Raw genomic sequence first — 22,314 nt, 5'->3', positions numbered from 1 at the left:
GGGGCTGGTCTGGTCTGGCAGGGTCTGTGGGTCGGGAGGGAGGGGCACTGGCAGAGCTGGGGGTCAGGGGCAGGGCCGGTATGGCAGGGGCTATGGGTCGGGAGTGAGGGGCACTAGCAGAGCTGGGGGTGGGTGGCAAGGCTGGGCTGAGTGGCAGGGGCTGTAGGAGCCCAGGGCGGGCTGGCAGGGTCTGTGGGTCGGGAGGGAGGGGCACTGGCAGAGCTGGGGGGGGGGCAGGGCTGGTCTGGCAGGTCTGTAGGTCAGGCCTGGGGGGCACCGGCAGAGCTGGGGGGGGCAGAGCTGGGGGGGCAGGGCTGGCAGGGGCTGTGGGTCAGGCCTGGGGGGCACCGGCAGAGCTGGGGGTGGGGGGCAGGGCTGGGCTGGTAGGTCTGTGGGTCAGGCCTGGGGGGCACCGGCAGAGCTGGGGGGGGCAGGGCTGGGCTGGCAGGGGCTGTGGGTCAGGCCTGGGGGGCACCGGCAGAGCTGGGGGTGGGGAGGCAGGGCTGGGCTGGCAGGGGCTGTGGGTCAGGCCTGGGGGGCACCGGCAGAGCTGGGTGCACAACCCAGGGGTGTTCCAGTCCCCCCCCAGTGTCCGGTCCTCGCAGCCCCCGCAGGGAGCGGGCTGCCCGCGCGCCAGCCTCTACCTTGTGGGCAAAGGCCTCGGCGTGCTGCCTCAGGTCCTGCTCCAGCTCCAGCTGCTGCACGGCCTCGCTGTACTCCTGGCTTACCAGCTGGGACACTGCCCGGGGAGAAGCGCCCGGCTCAGCCTCTGTCCCGCCGCTCGGCACCGGCCGCGGCGCCGCCCCAGTGGACTCGGCCCTCGGCTGCGCCCGCGTGGGCTGGGGACCAGGCTCCCATCCCGCCCTTCTCCCCTGGGACAAATTCCACTGACTGCCGTGGGAGCTTTGCCCGAGGAAGAACTGCAGGATCAGGGCCCGGGGGCGTCACAGGCCACAGCCCTTCAAGCTGGGGCGACTGCTCGGCCCTCACTGGGCTGACAGTGACGTGCTCCGAGACTCTACCCCCCCCGTCGCGCCATCACACCCTGAAATCCCTCCCCTTAATCACCCCCCACCCCCGCCAGCTCCCCAGCCATGGCCAGGTCGATTACGAGGGCCTGTTCTCTGCCTGGCTGCGATGTACATGATGCCAGTAAGAACATGCGAACGGCCAGGCTGGGTCAGACCAAAGGTCCATCCAGCCCAGTGTCCTGTCTGCCCACAGTGGCCAACACCAGATTCCCCAGAGGGAGTGACCAGAACAGGGAACCCTCACGTGATCCCTCCCCTGTCATCCATCTCCAGACAAACAGAGGCCAGGGACACCATTCCCAAGCATCCGAGCTAATAGCCATTGATGGACCTAACCGCCAGGAATTTATCTAGCTCTTTTTTTGAACCTTGTTAAAGCCCTGATCTTCACCACATCCTCTGGCGAGGAGTTCCACAGGTTGACTGTGCGCTGCATGAAGAAAAACGTCCTTTGGTTTGTTTTAAACCTGCTCCTGATTCATTTCATTGGGTGACCCCTAGTTCTTATATTATGGGAACAAGTAAAGAACTTTTCCTTAGTCACTTTTTTCACACCTGTCATGATTTTATAGACCTCTGTCCTATCCCCCCCTTAGTCTCCTCTTTTCTAAGCTGGAAAGACCCAGTCTTTTCATTCTCTCCTCATAGGGCAGCCGTTCCAAACCCCTCATCATTTTTGTTGCCTTTTTCGGAACCTTTCCCAGTGCCAAGGGAGTTTTTTTGAGGTGCGGCGACCACATCTGTACTCAGTATTCAAGATATGGGCGCACCATGGCTTTATAGAGAGGCACTAAGATATTTTCTGTTTTATTCTCTATCCCTTTTTTAATGACTCCTAACACTGTTTGCTTTTTGGACTGTCACTGCACACGGAGTGGATGTTTTCAGAGAATTCTCCACAGTGACTCCAAGATCTCTCGCTGGAGTGCTACTAGCTAACCTCTAGGTACCCATCAAAACACAATCGGGCCGTCTCCTCCTCTATCCCTAAGTTCCAGCCGAGCTCTGGGGATGAACCACCAGGTGAACAGGAAACAAGCAGCATGTTCTGGACACAGCCGAGGGGACAGGGAGCAGAAAGGGGGAAAAATCCCCACATGGGAGCAGGTTCACAGGAAACTGCCGACAGCAGCAGAGACACGGCCGGGATGAACCTGGCCCACATTTCACTCAGGGACCTGAACGTGGAACAGCATGGAAAAGGGGGGGAATGTTCGCGGACCCTTTAGAAAATCCAGATCTGGATTTCCGTTCCACGGCGTGTGGAATTCCCCAGGAAAACAAGGGACCGTTTTCAGCCATGACATTTTTCCAGTTCACATGGGGAGGGGTCTTTTTCCTTGTTTCTTTCATTTGCCTCCCTCCCCCTTGCTTTTTTCTGCCCCCCTCTTTTTGCCGGGGAAAAGAAGAGGGAAAAAAGATCAACTGAAAAGCAAAGGAATAAACAAGCCAAAGGGCTCAAGTTCCCATTCGTCCGTTTCACTGGCTGACTGGAGGGAAATAAGGAAGCTGCATGGGCCGCTTTCGGTGCCAGCCCGGGAGGAGTTTGGAGCCATCCTGCCACGCCTGCACCCACTCACCTCTCTTGTACCTCTTCAGGGCCTTCTGACTCCTGTCCATCACTGCTTGCATGGCCCGACTCTCCACCCGCTCCTCTTCCACCTGCCGGCAGGACACGAGACTTTGCTTCTTGTCGGCACCACACTCTACCCCACTGGCTCCGGGCGCAGCTGGCGTGAGTGGATCCTGGGCGTGATCCCTCCCCTGCACCACTTGGGAGGTCCCGGGTGAGGACAGGTGGCTGTGCACCGAGGACCCTTTGGATCTGGCTGCTCTCCTCCCCCTGCTCAGCTGCCCAGGCGATCGGTGCCCCTGTGGCAGCCACGAACAGCCTAGGGGTATGGCTACACTAGCCACCCTAGTTCGAACTACGGTGGCTAGTGTAGCCATACCCTAGGGCTATGTCTACACTGGAGGAATCCCCCAACCCTTGGAATCAAGACCAGGGCGGAACTGGCGCGACCTTGCGTCAGAGCGATGCAAATGAGGCTAAGCGTGGAATATCGCCGAACCTCATTTGCATAACGAATGAGCCGCCATTTTTGCAGAAGAGGCTCTTGCACAAGAAGGAGCTGTCTACACTGTCCTTGCGCAAGAAAACCCCTCTTGCGCAACGCTGTTCCACTGATTATTTTCAGGCAGAACGGCGTTGCGCAGGAGGGTTTTTCTTGCGCAAGATGGGGCAGAGGAAACAGCTCCTTCTGGCGCAAGAGCCTCTTCCGCAAAAATGGCGGCTCATTAGATATGCAAATGAGGCTTGGCGATATTCCACGCGTAGCCTCATTTGCATAGCTCTGGCGCAAGATCGCGCCAGTGTAGACATAGCCTAGGAGACGCAGTCTGGCTGGGAAAGGTGCCTGCAGCTGGGCCGCGCTGGCCAGTGCCGACGGCTTAGATTGAACAACTACCCGGGTTTTCGGCCAGCTCCTTCTGGCTCCGGGGAATAGCCCTGGGGGAGGAGGGCCGGCGTCGGATTCCCCCAGCGGCATGCGGGGGACGTTGCAAGGGAAACAGGAGCGGGCCAGGGCTCTGCTGCAGCCTGGCTGTTCCGCGTGTTCAGCCGTGGGCAGCCGCGTGCAAGTCAGGGCAGCCCCGAGGCTGCTCTATACTGTGGCCGTCGGGGTGGCGCTTGGCAGCAAAGGAGGAATCCCCCAACCCTTGGAATCAAGACCAGGGCAGAACTGGGCCTTTGTTTCCTGAAGGGGAAGCGTGGGGGCTGATGCCCCGATAGACGCCTGGGCAAACCCACGGAGCGCCAGACCGAGGCCAGGGAGAGGGGGAGCCAGGCCTGGAAGCCCCGGGCCGGCAGCGCCCCCGGCCAGCGGAGCATTCACTCCTGACCTGTGCGACGGTAGCACCCAGCGCCCGCTGTCCAGACACAGCCCCGGCCCCCGCGGGCTTCTGCATGCGGCCACGGGCGCCCGGCCGCTCGGACAGGGGAGACAAGGGCCGGAGGTGCCGAGAGGGCACAGCGTGACGAGCCCCGGGCTCTGCACAGCAGCTGCCGAGCGCCGCGGGCACCGGAGACGCGCCCCTTACCTGGTCCCCGAGCTCTCGGATCTGGCTCTGCAGCTCCTGCACTTGGACCGTGAGCTCCTTCTTCTCCCCCAGCAGCTGGGAGACCTTCTCCTGCAGCTCTGGAGCCAGAGGGGGAGAGGGGAAACCTGGCGCCTTGCGCAGCAGACACTGCTCTGTCCTCGGGCAGCCAGCCCGGAGTGGGGAGCGAAAGGCCACCGCTCAGGCGACTGCCCCGCGTCGGCAGCCCATCCTCTCTGGCCGGGGCCGGTGTGGGCGCCCTGCTGAGAGCTCTCCTGGAGTGCCTGTCAATCCCCCACTGCACCTCCGAAAGGTGGGTCCCTAGCACCCTCCCCATGGACAGAAGGGAAACTGAGGCACAGACTTGCCCGAGGTCGCTGAGCTAGTCAGTAGCACCCCGGTTGCTTCTCTACCCACTGGGGCATGCTGCCCCCAAAGCAAGCCCTCCTCCGTGACATGTGCATGCTCCAGGGGCAGGGCTGTGAGGGGAAGGTAGGGGCACCTGACCCACCCGGCGGGGAGCTAGGCCTTTGGGTCCTCTGTGGCCACAGAATGCCCTTGCTCCGAGGGGAAGGCGTCGCCCTAGCAGCTCTGGAGACAGGTGGCCGTGGCCGAGAGGTCACCTCCCCGACCCTGGGCGTCCGCGGAAGCCCCTCTAGGACAGGAAGGGAAGTCAGCACCCACGGCCCAGGCTGTCTGTGGCCTCTCTGTGCCCCAGCTCCCTGGCGAGCTGAGCGACAGAGCCGCCGATCGGCAAGGACGAGAGCCACCCACACCTATGTCACTGAGGGGGGAGCCGCCAGGCCCTGCCCCCCTGCCTGGGCCATTGTGAAGGTGCTGGGCTGGGCAGCGTCCCTCCGTGAGTCACACCCGGAATCCCCAGCCCCATCTAGAGAGTGGTGCAGTGCCCAGGGAAACTGAGGCACGCACCCCGGATCACCACAGGGCCGTAGAGATCACATGCAACAAAACAAAGCCAGCCAAGTGAGGCCAATCCCCGCTTTGCCACAGCCTGGCACAGCCGCTACAGGCACCGGGGGTGGCCACGCCCCACTCACCGTGGATCTGCTGCACATACGGATGGGCTGGGTCTCGGCTTGGGTCGGAGGGGGAGTCAACTTCGCAGGCCAGACTCAACATGTCCTCAGGCATCTGGTTCAGCATGGGCATCAGGGCCACGCTGATTCGCTTCAGCTTCTTGTTCTCCCTGTTGACCTACCCGCCAGCAGGCCAGAACAGATAGGAGGCCTTTGTACCGAGACAGCGCGTGGGGTGGAGGTGGGGGGCTAGAAACAGAGCGGGGGGATTGCAGACGGGAGGAGACCAGCTGATCCTGCAACCTGTCTGACAAGGGCAGACATTGCACAGGAAACTTTCTGGTTAGCAGATTGGCGTTAATATCTCCTCTGACCCTGGAACCCGAGGATTTAGCTCCCTTCTGATGCACGTGGTTCTATTTTTCGCATTTATTACATACATCCTCTTTATCCACCTCACTCGTCTACGCCAGCCTCTTTCTGAAGCTTGCTACACTCCGGACCTCAAGACTATCTTGTGGCAAGGAGTTCCACAGGCCAACCGTGCTTTGTAGGAGAACGTGTTTCCTCCTCTTGTGGACTAGCTGCAATTCAGTGCCAACAAATGTCCCCTTGTCCGCAGGTGCACAGAAGTACCAGATTCACCGAATCGGTCCCCCTTTGTCCCCTCCCCAGATGTCAGATGCTGCTTGGATTTTCCCTGCTTGCACTGCCGCGAGTGATAACGACAGCACCGTAACGTGCAGCTGGCGGCATCATTCCCCCAAGGAAAAACACCAATGAACCGTAAGAATTCAATTAAAGTCACAAACCTGTCACGTTGGGATTGCCTCATGGGAGCTGTAGTTCGGGTGCCTCATGCTCACATTTTGTTCTACAGGCCAGGCTTCCCGGTCTGACTACATCTCCCATAATGCACCACAATCTCCCCTGCCTGGGCATGGTGCATCCTGGGATATGTAGTCCGGCTGAAGAGCCAGGCTGAGTGACATGCACGAGAGCAGGAGGTGCAGGGCTCCAACCCCCAGGAGGCACCACTGCAGCATTTCAAAACACATTTTGTGAGGTGGGGGGGGGGGGGTGTTGATTTTTCACTGAAACACATTTCACGGGGAAACCCCTGTTTCCCCTCCAAGGCCAGTTTCCCAGCAGCCCCCACACACGGCCTGGCAGCTCCCTGGACTTACCTGGGCGGCGTAGACCTCGGCTTGTTTGCGGCACGATTTCTCGATTTCGTACTCTGCCTCCAGCGCAGAGAGCTCCGCCAGCAGCTTCTGGGAGGCTGGGAAGGAGAAGGAGGAGGCTGGCTGAGGCTCTACCCCTGCCCAGGGCTCCCAACGCAGCGCCCAGCCTGTCTGCGGGGCTCAGTCTGCCACCCTCATCCCGGCGGCCCCGGGTTCTTTCCTGGAATTTGCCCAGGGAGGCCAGAGGGAGTGAAGACACTAAGCAGCCCCAGGCCCGTGACAAAGGCAGGAACCAGCCCAGCCAAGCAGCCCCCGGCGCCACCAAGCCTTCCTGCTCCTTTGGATTCCCCTGCAAAACGAGGGGCAGCCAGACACGTCTACACTAATCTCCTTAGTAAAAGGGCTGCGTGCGGCCGGCTGCCCGTTCCAATCGGCCGCAGCCCACGCCCTCCCCCGACACCGCCACGGCCCAGGGATGTCCTGCTGCGGAAGGCTCGGCAGTCTGGATCAGGCCGCCTCCTGGTCGATCCGGGGGATTCGCTCCCGGTTTGCACCCGTCACTCTGTCTCCGCCTCTGCCGGCAGCAGCTCTAGGACCCGCTGCGTCCTCTCATGACTCAAGGGTAAGTGTTCGACAGTCCATTCGGCAGGCTGCTTCGCCAGGGATGGATGGGGGGACCCAGGCCTGCCCCCTACTTGGTGTCCCCGCCAACGGCTCAGTACATTGCCCTGGGCCATGTCCCCGTGGCCCCAACACCTTCACCCTCACAGCAAGGCCTGAGCAAGTCAGCTCTGGTAGGAGATCCCTCCCATTCCCCCATTCCTGCCAGAAACTGCTCTGTCCATGGTGCTAGGTTCCAGCCACCTGGGAGAAATCCAGCTCTCCCTCTTTGAGCTCCAGGCAGTGACTGACTGACTCCGGACCAGCAGCTTCTTTTATTGGTTGTTCTGTGCTGTTCTTCCCTGATTGGTTGTGCCCAGGATGCTTGGAGGACTCACGTCCACTGCTGACTTCTGGAGTTAACATGGTGTGGGGCAGACACCCCCTCACCATACCTCACGAAGCGGGTTTATAAGAGTCTTGCCATGGTACCCATGGATTGGCGAGGCAATGGCGGGATCAGAGCACCTAAAGCTGGTTCCGAATGTGACAATGTGTATTTGCAATGGCTGAGATGTTAGCTGTGTTCATGAACAGCTCTGGAGTCGCGTGAAACCTGGGGGGGAAGGAGGATTTCCATGAAGATTTCAAGAAGAGGGAGGCGTAACCAACCAGGAAGGCAGCACTGGAGGCTTGGACGAAAGCTGGGGAAAGAACACGGCACTTTCAGACGTCTTGGCACCGGATCCATATGTGAGCACCAGGCTGCGCTGGCCTCACTTGCGTCTGGCAAGGAAAAAGCCAGGTGGGCTAATGGAGGGTCCTGCGATGTGCACGTCCGTCCACGGCTCCTCACAAGAACTGGTAGCAAGTGAAGGGTCCCTGGGAAGGCTTAGAGCAGGAAAACGCCTCTCGAGACACGCTGCTGAGTGTGCAAAGGAGACCTGCTGTCTTAGAGCAGCGATTTGCAAACGACAGGTCGTGCCCCAGTGCTGGGTGGGGGGGTGTCGGGCGCTGGGCTCGGTGCAGCAGGGAGATCAGGGGAGCAGTGGGGGGGCTGAGGCAGCTCCCTGCCCGTCCTTGCATCGCAGACTGCGCTGCGCCCCAGAAGCAGCCGGCAGCAGGCCCGGCTCCTAGGTGGGAGGGGGAAGTGCACAGGGCTCCCCACGCTGCCCCTGCCTCCAGCACTAGCTCCGCCCTCCCATGGGCTGGGAACCTGCGGCCGGCTGCTTCTGGGGCGCAGCATGGTCTGCGGGGCCAGGAGAGGCAGGAAGCTGCCTTAGCACCCCCGCTTCACTGCTGAAGCGGGAGCCGCTCGAGGTCAGCCCCTCCCGCCCCAACTGCCCCCCCAAAGATGGAGCCCCCTCCTGCTCCCCAAAACTCCCCTCCTCAGCCCCACCTTGGAGTCCACACTCCAGTCACATTATGTCGTGGCGTGGCGTCCACCATTCTCTTCAACTGGGTCACGAGGAAAAAAGCGTGACGCCCGCTGGGTCCGAGCATACCCAGGGAGACAGGAAAAGCAGCGAGATGTTGGAGCAACAAGCTGCTATTTCACTGGCTTTATCTTGGCAAGAACGTGCCTTCTGCGAGGGGGGAGCCTGCCAACCAGGGCTCGTGGCCATGACAAGGGGGCGGAAGGCTCCTAGGCCGAAACACGCACGCCTTTGCCCCCACCAAAGGACGGCGATTCGGAAGGAGCAGCTCAAATGCCTGGCTGAAGAAAGCGCATCCGGCCAGGGCCGGCCTTACCGTGAGGCAAACTGACGCGGCTGCCTCAGGTGCCAGACTGTGGGCATGGGGGGGCTACTAGGACCCAGAGTCCGGCCGTGCCCAGGAGACTGAAGAGCGCAGATTTCCCCTTGCAAGTAGACAGCACAAGTGACCTGTCATAAGAAGCCATACGCCGGGCCTGTAGCCCAGCGGGCCGGGATGAATGTGTCCATCCGTGGAGTACACAGCCTCGTACAGCCTTGAACCCTGCAAATCCAAACACCAGACGGCCCCTATCGGCCGCACCCCATGCCGCTGAGCTGGGACTGTAGTGAGGAATACATCACATCAACCTTGATTTCAACTCCACGGGCTATGTCTCTAGATTACCCTCGGCTTCCGAAAGACGATATGCAAATTAGGCATGAATTTGCATATCTTCTTCCGATCCCTTTTTTGGAAGAGATTTTTTTCGGAAAAAAAAAAGGCTGGACGGGGGTTTTCACGCAGAAAAACCTTTTATTGAAAGAAACCTGTAAACCTCATTTTTTGAGGAATAAGGGTTCTTTCGAAAAAGGGCGGTTTTGCATGAAAACCCCCATCTACGCTGCTTTTTTTCCCCCGAAAAAACCTCTTCCTAAAAATGGATCGGAAGAAGATATGCAAATTCACATTAATTTGCATATCTTCTTTTGAATGCCGAGGATAGTCTAGACCTAGCCCATGAGAAGGCTAAGAGTGGCGTGGGGCCAGTGTGCGCACACCCGGTAAACAAATGCGATAGAACTAGTGTGGGGAGTCTCATGCCTGGTGAGTTTCACCAGGGACCTAGACCTCGGAGGGTGCCCTGGATTCCCCTAGCTGGAGCCACATTGACCGCGGCCCGTGAGGTGAGGTTCAGCGACGGGGCTCCCCGTGGTCGAAGGGACGTAAGCATTCCAAGGGCCTTTTACTCTCAGATGCATGGCTCTGCCGCACTTGTTGATGTGCCCTCTGAAATATCATCATCAACAACAATGGGATCAGCGCCCATCTGTGTCCAATGCCTTCCTCTCTATTTCCTTCCATCTTTCCCCATCCAGTGCGGAGTGGCTTCCTTTCTGTAGACTAGCTCCGCACCAATCTACTAGATCATCTCCCCATTTTCTGTGGGGTCTGCCTCTCCAATTCAGACCACCCGTTATCCTGAATACCAGGGTCTTCACTTTTCACTCCTCATTCATCCTGCAGATCTGCCCGAATAGCTGTAACGTCCGTTGTGTAAACCTTCTGCAGTAGGTTTGTGACGTAGTGGGGGTACCTGGCTGGTTTCTATGCTGCTGGCTCTGGGGTAACCCCCACTGGCTGCCGTGGGTACCACGACCCAGCAAAACAGGATGAGTCACTATGCAAACCAGGATGGCCAGACACCCCCCATGGAGAGGAACAAAGGAAGGTGGATGCTGCCCTGGCTGGGGGGCAGGGCTGGAAGAGGGTTAGTTAGTGGCTGGCTGGCTGGAAGCATGGAGGAGACAGCCTAGGGAAAGGGGCTGGAGTTTAGGGGCCCAGTCTCCCCCATCTCAAGGGGGCCTGAGGCATCCTAGCCCAGCTCTGTGACCAGACTACATCTGTGCTGTGCTGTATCCTGGAGAGGCAATAAACTCCCTCTATTCCACCGGCTGGTGCAGTCTGTTTGGGCCATTTCGGGGTGCAGGAGACGGGGGACCCCCAACGCGCCGTCACAAGGTTCTTTCGGCTCTTTCTTCCTATACAATTCCTCGTGGGTGACCTTCTGCATCCATCCTATTCTCAGGTTCCACAGCCATTCAGCAACGGTAACGCTGTAGAACCACTGACGTAGTGAGACTGATAAAACCAACTATCCCTAATCGACTCTGTGCTGAAGCGAATCCGTGATCCTGTTCATCCACGGCCCTGTGAGTTGGCAGACATTGCTCACTTCAGCCGGCTTGCACTTGCGGGGCAAGGCGCAGAAAGACGAGGGAAAGGCAAGAGACGCTCCCGGGTTTAAGGGTGGCGGCGCATCGGCGGCTTTGAACAGGCTGCGGATTCAGGGACAGCAAAATACGACTCTGAAAGGAAACTGGCGTCTGTCAGATGCGGGCACTGCCGGGCGGGCTGCTGCGCCGGGAGGCCTGGATGCCCTAAAGAAAAAGAGGAGGTCCCTAAAGCACTGGATTGCTCACAGATCCATAGAATCATAGAATACTAGGACTGGAAGGGACCTCGAGAGGCCATCGAGTCCAGTTCCCCGCCCTCATGGCAGGACCAAGCACTGAGGACCAAGGACCAAGATTGGACCTAGGGCTCTGTGCAGGGCGTTAACGGACCCTGTGGCTTTTTCCCCAGGCTTGCCCAGCTTCTCCTGAATGAATTTCTGGGCCAAACTGGGGCGGATGCCTTGTCTGAGGGACAGCCGACAACCGCGTCTCCCTGCCATGGCCTTGGAAAGAGAGAAGCCAGGCCAAGAGTTCCTGGAGAAGGTCAGGACCCCTGGCTGGGATGGAGAGTCTGTGCCATTGACATGACACCCTGCAGGCTTGGTTCTCAGCTGGACGTTCTCCTACCACAACATCTTGAGCATCACCGACGTCCTCTGCACCAGGGCTTCTGAACTTTGGAAGCCCCAGGGGCTACAGTGCCGAGGGCCGCAGCTTCAGTGTGGTGGCAGAGACATGCAAATAGACACGCAAATATATGCAAATAGCTTCTTTCGCACGGGCGGGCATGAATACAAAGATGAAGGCAAGTCTACACCCCACGCTGGCCCCATTGCAGTCCGTTCTGCTGCTATTAACATGCAACATTCACCCGATTTCCACGCTCTGGCGGCACTTTGAATGCGCAGACAGTCCAGGAAGTGAACGACTGAAATGCATCTCAACAGAAGACCGTTCCATGGACTCGCCGTTGTGAAGCGTGTCCCTAGTGGCGGCCACGTGCAAAGGATCCCAGCCGCGGGTTGAGTAACCCTACTCTACGAGGAGACAAGCCTGGGGGAGGACTAGCTTTTAATGCACCCGCTTCTGGTGGTGAGCGATGCACGCATCCAAGTGCCAGAGAGCTCATCGTCAGGTCTGGGGAACGTACTCAGAGCGTCCCCATTAAGGACAACGTGGCACCTGATCCAATGATGTTAGTGCACGTTTTGTCTCAAAAAGAGAATCATAGAATCACAGGTGTGGAAGGGACCTTGAGAGGCATCACGTCCAGTCCCCGGCCCTCCTGGCAGGACCCAGCACTGTCTAGCCCATCCCTGACAGGTCTAACGATGGATTAATCTCCCGTCTCTTTTAACGGACGCATAACTGTCAATTTCTTCCTGTGCCAGGACAAACTGCCTTGTTTGTTTTCATAGAATCCTAGAGCTGGAAGGGGCCTCGTGAGGTCATCAAGTCCAGCCCCTGGCCCTCAAACTGGGACCAAGCACCATCTAGAAAGGAAGCTCCTGCATCCTGACCATTGGGACGGTAGCACCAAAGCGCCTGCTGAGCCCAGAGCCCTGTTGTCTGGGTGCGGTGCAGCCCTGGAGCCAGGAAAGCCCATGCGTGGATAGGGGATGTGACTTGCCTGGAGTCACCCAGCAGCTCAGTGGCAGAGCTTGGGAGAGACCCTGGGTCTCCTGTTTCCCCGTCCTGTCACCCGTGCGAGCTGGAAGTCGCTTTGGGAGACAAGGCTCCGTCGCCGACTTCCCAGCCTCCATACCCTGCGTGCAGCAATCAGCCGGGAGGCTCCACACCTTGTGAGTGTCTCTCTACCTGGAATTGGGGGGCGGGGGAGGCAGGGGAGGAGGAGGGAGGCTAAGGAAGAGGACTTACCTTGCTCAAACTCAGAGAGCTTCTCTTTGGCTTCATCCCGCTCCTGGAGAAGAGCCTCATGCTGCAGGCAGGAGCAAGCAAAGAACACCAGCTTAGCATGGCCCCTTGTGTCCCGCAGGGTCCCCCAGCACGTTGCCCACCCCTCCACAGCAGCCCCCTCTGGACTGAGGCCTGGCACCCGTCTTGGACACCCTGCTGCGGTTGGGGACAGGGAGCAAAGGAGCCCGGATCCAGCTATAATGGCAGGGGATTCATCTGCGGAAGCAAACAAGGTTGCCCGAGTCGGGGGTGAACGTAAGGACATCAGAGCGGCCAGGCTGGCTCAGCCCAAAGGCCCATCTAGCCCAGCGTCCTGCCGGCCCACAGTGGCCAGTGCCAGGCGCCAATGCCTGCTGTGCCGCTGTAGGGCTATTTCCACCGTCCAGGAGTGATCAGGGCCTTAGGTTTGTGTTTCATCCCATGTCCCCTGGCCCAGGAGCCCCTTGTACCAGGCTCCGTACCGACGCCCAGCTGTGCGACAGCAGAGGCCTCCCTCCATGCAATGCACAGATGGGGTGGGAGTGCGGGGAGGAGGATGTGTGAACTCTGCCCAACAGAGGGGGGAGGGGAGAATCAGAACGAAACCGAAAACGGTACCATCACCGCTTCTTCCTCCTCCGAGGCCTCGCTCTCCGACTCCAGAATGGCTGCGGGAACAGAAAGCGCAGCGGGACGTCAGCGCCCTCGGCGAGGCACACGGGACGGTCGCAGGAGCGGACCCCTCGAGTCGTGGGGCCCCGCGTCCTACCTGCCTGCAGGGCCCTCAGCCAAAGGGGCCCCCTGTGCTTTCCCGCCCCAGGAGGGGCCCCGCACCCTCACATGCCACCGACCCCCAGGAGAGCCGGGGGACCAGGTGACTTTTGGGGCCGTGTCTGGGATGAAGTCACTTGGTGCCACAAAGCAGCCATGGCTGGGGGCTGGGCACATTCCCCAGCCAGGACAGCCCCTTGCAACGACAGCGCAAGTCTCGTGAGAATGAGTCTTCTTCAAGCCCCAGCTCCTGGAGTCATGGGAGGACGTGAGACTCCACTGCCTGTTGTTGCTCAAAAAGGTCTCTTGATCTTCAAGATTGTGCCGTGGAGTGCAGGGAGGGTCTAGGCCGGGGGTGGGCAATAACACAGCGGTGGGTCCTGAAGGTTAGCTCCTGGTGGGTCCCTTCTGCTATATTTACCTGTGTGGCCGCAGGTTGCGGCGATCTCAGCTCCCATTGGCTCTGTCTCGCCATTCCTGGCCAATGGGAGCTGCGGGAAATGGGCGCGGACCAGGACATCCCTTCACACTGCTCCCATTGGCCAGGATCGGCGATCTGCGGCCAATGGGAGCTGCAGTCGCCGGTACCTGTGGCCGCGCAGGTGAATATAGTGATGGGGATCCGCCAGGAGCTAACCCTGGCAGACTGGATCCAGCCCGGCCGCTGATACATGCCCAGCCCTGGTCTAGATGGTGCTTGGTCCTGCCATGAGGGCAGGGGGCTAGGGATGTTACATTTAGATGAATTAACGAATTGAATCGTCGATGGGATTTCCAGCGACGATTCGATTAGTCGCTAAGGACAGCTCTGCCGGGCTCTTGTATGTATGTTTCAAAAGCAGCATCGCAGCCGAACCAACGTGGGCGGAGGCTGCTTTGGTCCCTGCTCGCGCTGTTTCCCGCTGCGCCTCTACCTCCCCTGCCCCCCGCGGAGACGGTGCTGGGGGGCACTGGCTCCTGCTCCCCCCTCCCTTGCTGCTTCTGTCTGATAGAGGCAGCAATGGGGGGAAGCTACTAGTCACGCCCCTCGTTGACCATCCAATAAGCTTCTGCTTATTGGATCAACTGCAGGTAGGGTTCCCAGGTGAGCTGAGAAAAAATACCGGACACACTTCATCGCAGATGGGAGGGGGACCAGCCGGGAGGGGAGTGGGGCTGGCTGGGAGGAGGTGTGTGTGGGGGGGGGGGAACCGGCCGACAGGAAGCAGGGCTGGGGAGGAGTCGGGGGCAGTGGGGCTGGCCGGGAGAGGTCGGGGCGTGGGGGGCTGGGGAAAAACCGGATGGCAGAAGCAGGTCTGGCTGGCGGGGAAGGGAGGGTCAGGGGCAGTGGGGCTGGCTGGGAGAGGTCGGGGGGGTGGGGGAAAAACTGGCTGGCAGAAGTAGGTCTGGCCGGGGAGGGGCGGGGTTGGGGGCAGTGGGGCTGGCCAGAGGAGATGGGGGGCGGGGGAAAAAGTGGCTGGCAGAAGCAGGTCTGGCCGGGGGGGGGAGTGGGGAGGGGGCAGTGGGACTGGCTGGGGGAGATCAGGAGGAAAAGGGGGGAGAACCGGCCGGCCGGGAGGGGATCGTGGGGAGCGGGATTGGCCGGGGAGGGAGCAGGGGGAGAGAATCGGCTGGCGGGGAGTGTGACTGACCCAGGTACATGCAGATCCCAGGGTGCGGCCCGTCTCGCACATGGCCCCGGCGAAGCATGAGCGAGTCCGGCCACGGGGGTTCCATCCCGCCCCGCCCCGGCCCCGGCCCCGGCCCCGCCTTCCCCTTTGCGCACTGCCTGGCTGGCTGACACACGGATGCAGTGTGAGTGTGTCGACCAGCCAGGCAGTGCGCAACTATGCGAAGGGGAGGGCGGGGCCGGGGCGGGATGGAACCCCCGGGGCCGGACTCGCTCATGCTCCCTCCCGATCTCCCCCAGCCAGCCCCACTGCCCCCGACCTCCCCCCCCCGACAGACCTGCTTCTGCCAGCCGGTTTCCCTCCCCCCCCCCCGATCTCCTCCAGCCAGCCCCACTGCCCCCGACCCCACTCCCCCCCCCCCCCCCCGTATCAACTACAAACTGATACACCTAATAATAAACTTACCTAATGAGAAAATACCGGACATTTTACATGTCTGGTATTTTCTCAATTTGTTTCCTGGACAGAACCCTGAAATACCGGACAGTCCGGTACCAAACCGGACACCTGGCCACCCTAACTACGGGGGGCTGGACTCGATGGGCTCTCAAGGGCCTGTCCAGTTCTAAGATTCTAGGGTTCTGTGACTCTGAAAAGGGCGTAGGGTTCGTGGCAGGTGACGGGTGGACCGTGGCCTCTCGGTGCCATGCTGTGGCTAAGAGGGAGGGCACAGCCGTGGGATGCATGGGCAGAGGGATGCCAAGGAGCGGGGAGGTGGTGTTGCCTGTGGCAGGGACACTGTGTCTGGATCTGGTGCCGTTCCGCTAGTGGATCACAGTCTACTACTGCTGCCAGCGGATGGAGCTACTCCTTTAGCTCAAGTGGGGCTGGTCAGGGCAGGGGTCCTAGAGGTGAGGGGCTGTGCTCTGCTGACAAGCTCTATGCCGTGGGGGGAGCTTGCCCCCCCCTCTTGGGAACGTAGTTTCCAGCAGCAGAGGACTGAGCACCGGGGTGAAGTCTGGCACCGATGCCAACGGAGCCTTGCAACTGACTTCGAGAGGGGCCGGAATGTCACCGCTGGGTGACAAATGCTACTGTGTGTGCACGTGTGTGTGAGTGAATATGTATGTGCGGGAGTGCATGCTTGCATACATGTGTGTTTGTGCATGTATGAGCATGTACATGTGCAAGTGTACATGCGTGTGAGTGTGCATGTACAAGCAAGCACGTGTGCGAGTGTGTGCCTATATGTGCACGTACACGTGCAAGCTTGCATGTGTGTGCCTGACTGTGTGTGCACGTGAGTGCGCGCACACGCATGTGTGGGGTATGTGTGCATGAACATGCATGAGTGTGTGCATGTGTGGCTGTACATGTGCTTGAGTGTGTGTGTGTGTGTGTGTGCGTGCATGTATGTGTGTGCGTGCATGTGTGTGAGTGCGTGCTTACCACGGGACACAGAGCAGGCGTTCAAAGTCCGTATTTGACCTGTTTTAGAACGGGTCAGATCTGGTGGGGCGTGTGCTCCAAAATCAAAACCTCCCCCTTTTTAAAATCCTCCACCCTGTTACTGAGAAACGAAACACCCTGCAAGAGCCAGTGTTTACTGTAGGACCTACAGTATATTTGCTCCACTGCGCAAAGCAAGACAGCTGAGGCAGGGCAGGCTTGCAGCAATGGGCCCGTGGGAGTCTCCAGGCAAGGCCAGGTCTCTCGGGGCCCGATCCTGGGCCCCATTGAAGACCTTGGCAAAAGTCCATCAAACTCCTCAAGGTTCACCTGGTGGAGAAAGGGGCTCACCAGGTGGCTCTGGGGGCCGATGCCCAGCACCCCGACAGTGCCCTGCCCTTCTCGGCTCTCTCCTAGCTCCGCCCACTCGTGCTACCTCCGGCGGTGGGAGCAGGCGCACTTTGCACAGACCTCTCTGGTTTTTAGCATACCTTGGGCCAGCCCCCTCTGTGACCCCCATGGATTCGCCCATCCCCCAAACCCTGCATGTTGGAGCCCCACAAGTACTAATGTCAGGATTCGATGGCGGTGGCCTCTTCAGCAGAGCAAGGAGACCTGGATGGACAGGTCACCCCCTCCAGCCTCCATCCAGGAGACTGCCGGGGGCCTCAGATCCCCACAGCCCCGGTAGGTCCCGCCCTGGGCCAGTGGCCAATGCCAGATGTCATGTGGGAAGAGAGACATCTCCAGCACTGCGCGTGTTGTGCAATACACAGCACAAGCCATGCTCCTTGAGTCAGCTGATGTCCGGCACGTAGGATCACCCGAGCGACTTGCAAATGCACATGCGTGTGGGCTCGTTAACAAGCACGCTGCTCCTTATCTGGCTGCGCCTCATGTTAGCACCTGCCCCCTGGGAGCCGGGCGCGGGGGGTGCGGTGGGGGGGCCTACCTGCGAGTTGGCCAATGCTCTCCCCGGCACAATCCATCCTGACCCGGGCCAACGGAGCCGGGTGGGTCCGCTGGTGCAGCCCGTCGCCTCGGGTGCGAACCCTTCCCCGTCTGCATAGCAGGCTGGGCCCTTCCCTTCTCCCCGCATCATAGGGAACTGAAACTACCCCCCTTCCTGTGAGCAGCAGCTGCAGCCCAGCCCAGAGCTGCTCAGAGCAGGGACTCAGCAGTTTGCAGCATTGAGGAGGTGTGATGGACCGGGCCATGTCTGGGCGCAGCTGAGGGCGTCCGCTCAGGGAGAATTGCTCAGCTCAACTGCGGGGCTCCTTACAGTCCACAGACTGGTGACCTTTCCAAACCGGCCACAAACCAGTCCCACAGAGCGCTTCAGCTGCCTGCCTGAAGCCTCCCGAGCAAAACCCCTCCGACACCCCAGCAATATCCGTGCCCCAGATGGCCCCGGACCTATACCCAGGTGGGGGGGGGGGGGGTCCTAGCACCCAATCCCACCTACCCGGAACAAGTTCTGTCCGGTTCCAAGAAACCAGCCACAGATCCCTGGTCAATTTACCCTCTGGACCTTACCCACAAATCACGCTGGGCCAATCCTTTAGCATCTAACAACTAAAGGTTTATTACCATGAGAAAGAAAAGCACGAGAGTAAGGTTGTTAAAGAATAGTACGTTACATGCACCGAATCTCCCAGTTCTCGATGCAGGCTCTAGCAGAGATGTTACAGCTGCTGGCTTAAAAGTCCTTGTTGCACATCCTAGCATCAGGATGGGTTCACAGGTCTTCCGGGCTCTTCGATCCCTGCAGTGCTGCCTCTGGGATGAAGTGCTGAGCTGAAGACCAAGATGGAGTCCCCCACATGGCCTCTTTATACATCCTTCCTGGCCTCTTCTTGGCTGCAGCAGGTCACCTGGCCAGCGGCCTATCCCTGCTGGCAGCCCTCAGGTGTCTGCCCTCATGCTTTAGGTGTGTCCTTGGCCCATCGAGTGCCATTGTCCCACAGGGCCTTGCTGATTAGCATGTTCATAGGCCGGGCTCTGCCCAGTGCTCAACCACATGCAGAGAAATATTCAGTATCCACACAGATTACAGATTCCTACCTACACACACAGACATTATACCATCACATGAACAGCGTACATAGGATTAGCAGACAGTGAGCTTCTATTCAACACCTCACATGGCCCCCTTTTATACCATTTTTGGGGCCAACACCCCCCCATGGGTGCAGCAGTGATCTGGCTTCTCTCCTCAAAATCCAGTAATGTGACAGAAGGGTGTAAAAGGGCCCAGACTCTTGGAATCTCATTGGTGCAAGGGGAGCACAAAACACCACGGGAGGGATCCTGGTGCACACGGAGGCTTTGCCTGCATGACTGGGAATTGCTGGCTATTCTGAAGCAAGAGCACTCATCCGGAGAGCCAGTCCAGAGTGTTTATTGCGGACCAATTTACCCGGCAATAGCTACTCCCCTCAGTTATGCAGACAAGTGCTCCCCCGCCCCGGCCACTAAATTAAAAAAAAAAAAAGAATGGAGATGCCCATCTCCTAGAACTAGAAGGGACCTTGAAAGGTCATCAAGTCCAGCCCCCTGCCCTCACAGCAGGACCAAGTACCATCCCTGATAGATTTTGCCCCAGATCCCTAAATGGCTTCCTCCAGGGTTGATCTCACAACCCTGGGTTTAGGAGGCTAATGCTCAAACCACTAAGCCAGGGGTCTCCAACCTTTTTACCCCCAAGATCACTTTTTAAGTCTCAGAACAGGCGAAGATCTATCGCCCCGCCCCTTCCTGGAAGCCCCGCCCTCTCTATTCTCCTGTCCATCACTTGCTATCCCCAGCCCTTACACACTTTGTTAAACAGTTTATTTTTAAATTATGCAATATATAAAATTAAAATCACATGTTTATAGTTATGAAATAAATGGTCTGTTTTTAATTCATGCTATTTAAATGTCAAATGAAGCATTTACAATTATACATTTTGTTCTCTGCTATTTTGTAAATCTCAAATCAAGTATTGATCATTATATATTTTTTCTTCCAATAACAAAGTCTCAGTGTGACACCCGTGACTGAACAGTATCTGCCAGTGTCTTGAAGTCTGGGTTGTAGTCTGAGATTGCTAGTTGTATACAGTCCATCAGATGGGCATCTGTGATCCTGCGCTCAGCCTGGGAAGCTTGCTCAGTGAGTAGCTGCTCCTCAAATGAGGAAATCTAATGTAAATGTACTGCGCAGGCACGCAGTTCAGAGAGGACTCAAGAGCGACTCTTAGAGCCCCTGAGATCGACCGGTAGATCGCAATCTACTGGTTGGTGACCACAGCACTAAGCTATCCAGACCCCCCACAGGGAAGGGTGGCCTTAAAGTGAACCCAGGTGCTGTAGGCTCCCTTTAATCTGCCAGGGTATGTCTACACTTACACCCTCTTTCGAGAGAGGGATGCAAATGAAGCCATTCGAAATTGCAAATGAAGCCGGGATTTAAATATCCCGCGCTTCATTTGCATATTCACGTTATGGCGCTATTTTGAAATAACAGACGCTGTTAAGACGCGTTTATTTCGAGGGAAAACCCTTCTCTCGAAATAACTGGCAAACCTCAGGCTACGTCAAGACTGCAAGCCTCTTTCGAAAAAGAGCATCTAGACTACAACCAGAACTTTCGAAAAAGCAAGTCGCTTTTTTGAAAGAGAGCACCCAGGCAGTCTGGATGCTGTCTTTCAAAAAAGCCCTGTTTCCATTCCATAGCGCCTTTGTTCGAAAGAGCACTGTCGAAAAAAGGCGTTCTTCCCCGTAAAAAGGAGGTTTTCTGTGGTCAAAAAAACTGCCACATTCTTTTGATTTACTTTCGAAAGAACGCAGCAGCAGTCTAGACGCAGGGGGAGGGTTTTTTTTTCGAAAAAACCCTGTTGTCTAGACACACCCTCATTGTATGAGGAAAAAGGGTTATTTTGAGAGACGGGGTTTTTCCCGAAATAACCACGTCTTAGCACCCCACGCCCAGCAGGTGTGGGGGTAACATGTGCACCCCACGTCACCCCTTTCGTCTGGGGTGAGCTGACCAATATTCACAGATTTCCCATGTAAAGACTGGCCCGTGGTAACGGCAAATGCAAAATCCCTAACTATGTCCCTTACCTAAGCTAGGTAGATTCAGCCAATAGGAATGCAGGTAGGAATTTCAAACTGGGACAAAGGAATTTTGGGTTTTTTTCTCTCTTTTGTTCTGGGTAGTTTCTCTCCAGCTACTGAGGGAAACAGACAGAATGTCTCCCTCCAAAGAAAGACTCTTCACTATCTGTAAGTAGGGTCAAGTTTAGATACATCTGTTAGGTTTTATTGTTTTATGGTTGGGGAAATGGGAGTCTGATGTCTGTGCATTTAAAATGGGGTTTCCTCTCCTCCTCTCCTTTTTAACTAAGTCTGGGCCCCTGGTGGAATTCCCCAGGAGTATATAACTTCGTGACTCAACCATCTAGTCATTATGCTGGCAACAAGCATAGTGTGGTGATAATAAAAGTTCTTTCTCTTTTCTTTTTATAGCCTGCTACTGGTTCATTTTTGTGTCCTGCTTTGTACTTTAGGGGTGAAAGTTCCCAAGAGATCTCTCCCCTGATTTTTTGTATCATTAGTTGGGTCGTGGCAGCAGAGTTTTTATCCCCAAAATCTAGGTTTTGGGGTACTTCTGTGGGCCTCCACTTCTGCATTCATCATGCCAGAGTGGGGACAGAGCCATGACAAGGGGTCATGGAGTGAGGGCAGATTGTCCTTCAGCTGCTATTGCTGGGGTCTTACACCTCAATGTGCAGCACTTGATGAGAGGGGTTGCTGGCACACAAGGCTGCCGGCCCCTGGGCGGGTGGAGGAGTGGGCTCGGCTCTGCACACCCAGAAGGGGAGGGGTCTTGGGCAGAAGGGGCGGGGCTGGAGCTAGCCTCTCCCCTGCTGGCCCTTCTGCACCACCTATGCTGCTCAGGGCCCTGGCGGCTGCTGCTACAGCCTCAGTAGCAGTGGTGGGCGACCGGGTCCTTTAAATCGCTGGGCCACGGGCAGTCAGGCCTAGTGGTTAGAGCAAGAGTCAGTCACCAGGAAGGGGAGCCCCGGGGCAGAGCAGAGGGTCACAGCTGGAGGCGGAAGTCAGAGCTGACGGGCAGAACCGGGTTGCGCGAAGGGAAACAAGGCAGAACGAAGGCAGGAGGGCGAATGCTTTGAGCTGCTACTGGGCATAAGAGCTGGTCGGCTGCCTCCTCCGACCCGCCAGGCAGTGGAGCTTCCAGGCAGCCGACTCCAGGCTCGCTGTGCTCGCTAGGTGGCCCGGAGGCTGGCTCGGCTGCAGGCCCTGATCCCTACGGACAGCCAGCGCTGGGGATGGGCACCTCACTCGTTAGCGCTGGGCTTGATTTCCTCCGAAATCCACGTTCGCAGAGCGGCCTGCGGCGCCCCCGCCCCACCCAGCACCTGCCCCGTCTCCCCTTGGCGCCGTCTGGGCACCAGCCTCCCTGTGCCAAAAGCGCCAAGGGCATCGGGTTGGGGGGCGGGTTGGAGCATAAAGTCCCACGGCGAACCAGGAGCCGTGCGGCACCGGCTTCCTCCAGGGGTCTCAGCTCTTCAGGCAGCGTCCGCGAGCCCCGCATGGGCCGGCCGTGTGCTCCGACACCCCGGGCTAAGCTCTGGGACGTGAGATGTGGCGTGTGGCGCCGGGGCTGGGGCCGGAGGGCCCGTCCTGGTTGGGACCCAGCACCGGCAGCAGCGGCGGTCGGAGCCTGCTCGGTCTGACAGCAGGACGCCCGAGGCTCCGGAGCCCGGGATGGGCTGGTACATTCTTGTGCCCCCCACGCCTCGGCCAGGCCACGGCTCTGCCCAGCCACGGCTACCGCTCGTACAGGCGCCCTGCGGTCAGCCATGCGGGGCCAGCGGGGGGAGCCGAGCTTTCTGACCCCCCTCCAATGGCTGGAGTCATTTCCAAACAGCCCCTCCCCCACCCGCCATGTCCCACAATTAAAGTGCCGGAGACGGA

At 58.5% G+C, this 22,314-nt stretch overlaps 1 protein-coding gene across 1 annotated transcript in view; it reads right to left on the bottom strand.

Moving 5' to 3' along the window:
- The window catches only part of LOC106732272 (shootin-1-like), a 31,795-nt gene extending 14,236 nt beyond the window's left edge, over window positions 1–17,559 (bottom strand). Inside the window, exons 1-8 of the mRNA XM_075931075.2 lie at window positions 17,280–17,559; window positions 13,116–13,165; window positions 12,480–12,540; window positions 6,352–6,446; window positions 5,186–5,342; window positions 4,131–4,228; window positions 2,612–2,693; window positions 645–739 (exon numbers count right to left, since the gene is read on the bottom strand). Of these exons, the coding sequence (XP_075787190.2) occupies window positions 645–739; window positions 2,612–2,693; window positions 4,131–4,228; window positions 5,186–5,342; window positions 6,352–6,446; window positions 12,480–12,540; window positions 13,116–13,165; window positions 17,280–17,544 (903 nt within the window). The 5' untranslated portion in view covers window positions 17,545–17,559. The remainder of the gene's footprint in view (window positions 1–644; window positions 740–2,611; window positions 2,694–4,130; window positions 4,229–5,185; window positions 5,343–6,351; window positions 6,447–12,479; window positions 12,541–13,115; window positions 13,166–17,279) is intronic.
- Between the last annotated feature and the right edge of the window lie 4,755 nt (window positions 17,560–22,314).

This window comes from Pelodiscus sinensis, chromosome 4, assembly GCF_052426305.1.
Source record: "Pelodiscus sinensis isolate ZL-2025 chromosome 4, ASM5242630v1, whole genome shotgun sequence".
Taxonomy (NCBI): Eukaryota; Metazoa; Chordata; order Testudines; family Trionychidae; genus Pelodiscus; species Pelodiscus sinensis.
This window is presented reverse-complemented; position numbering and strand designations above follow the sequence as displayed.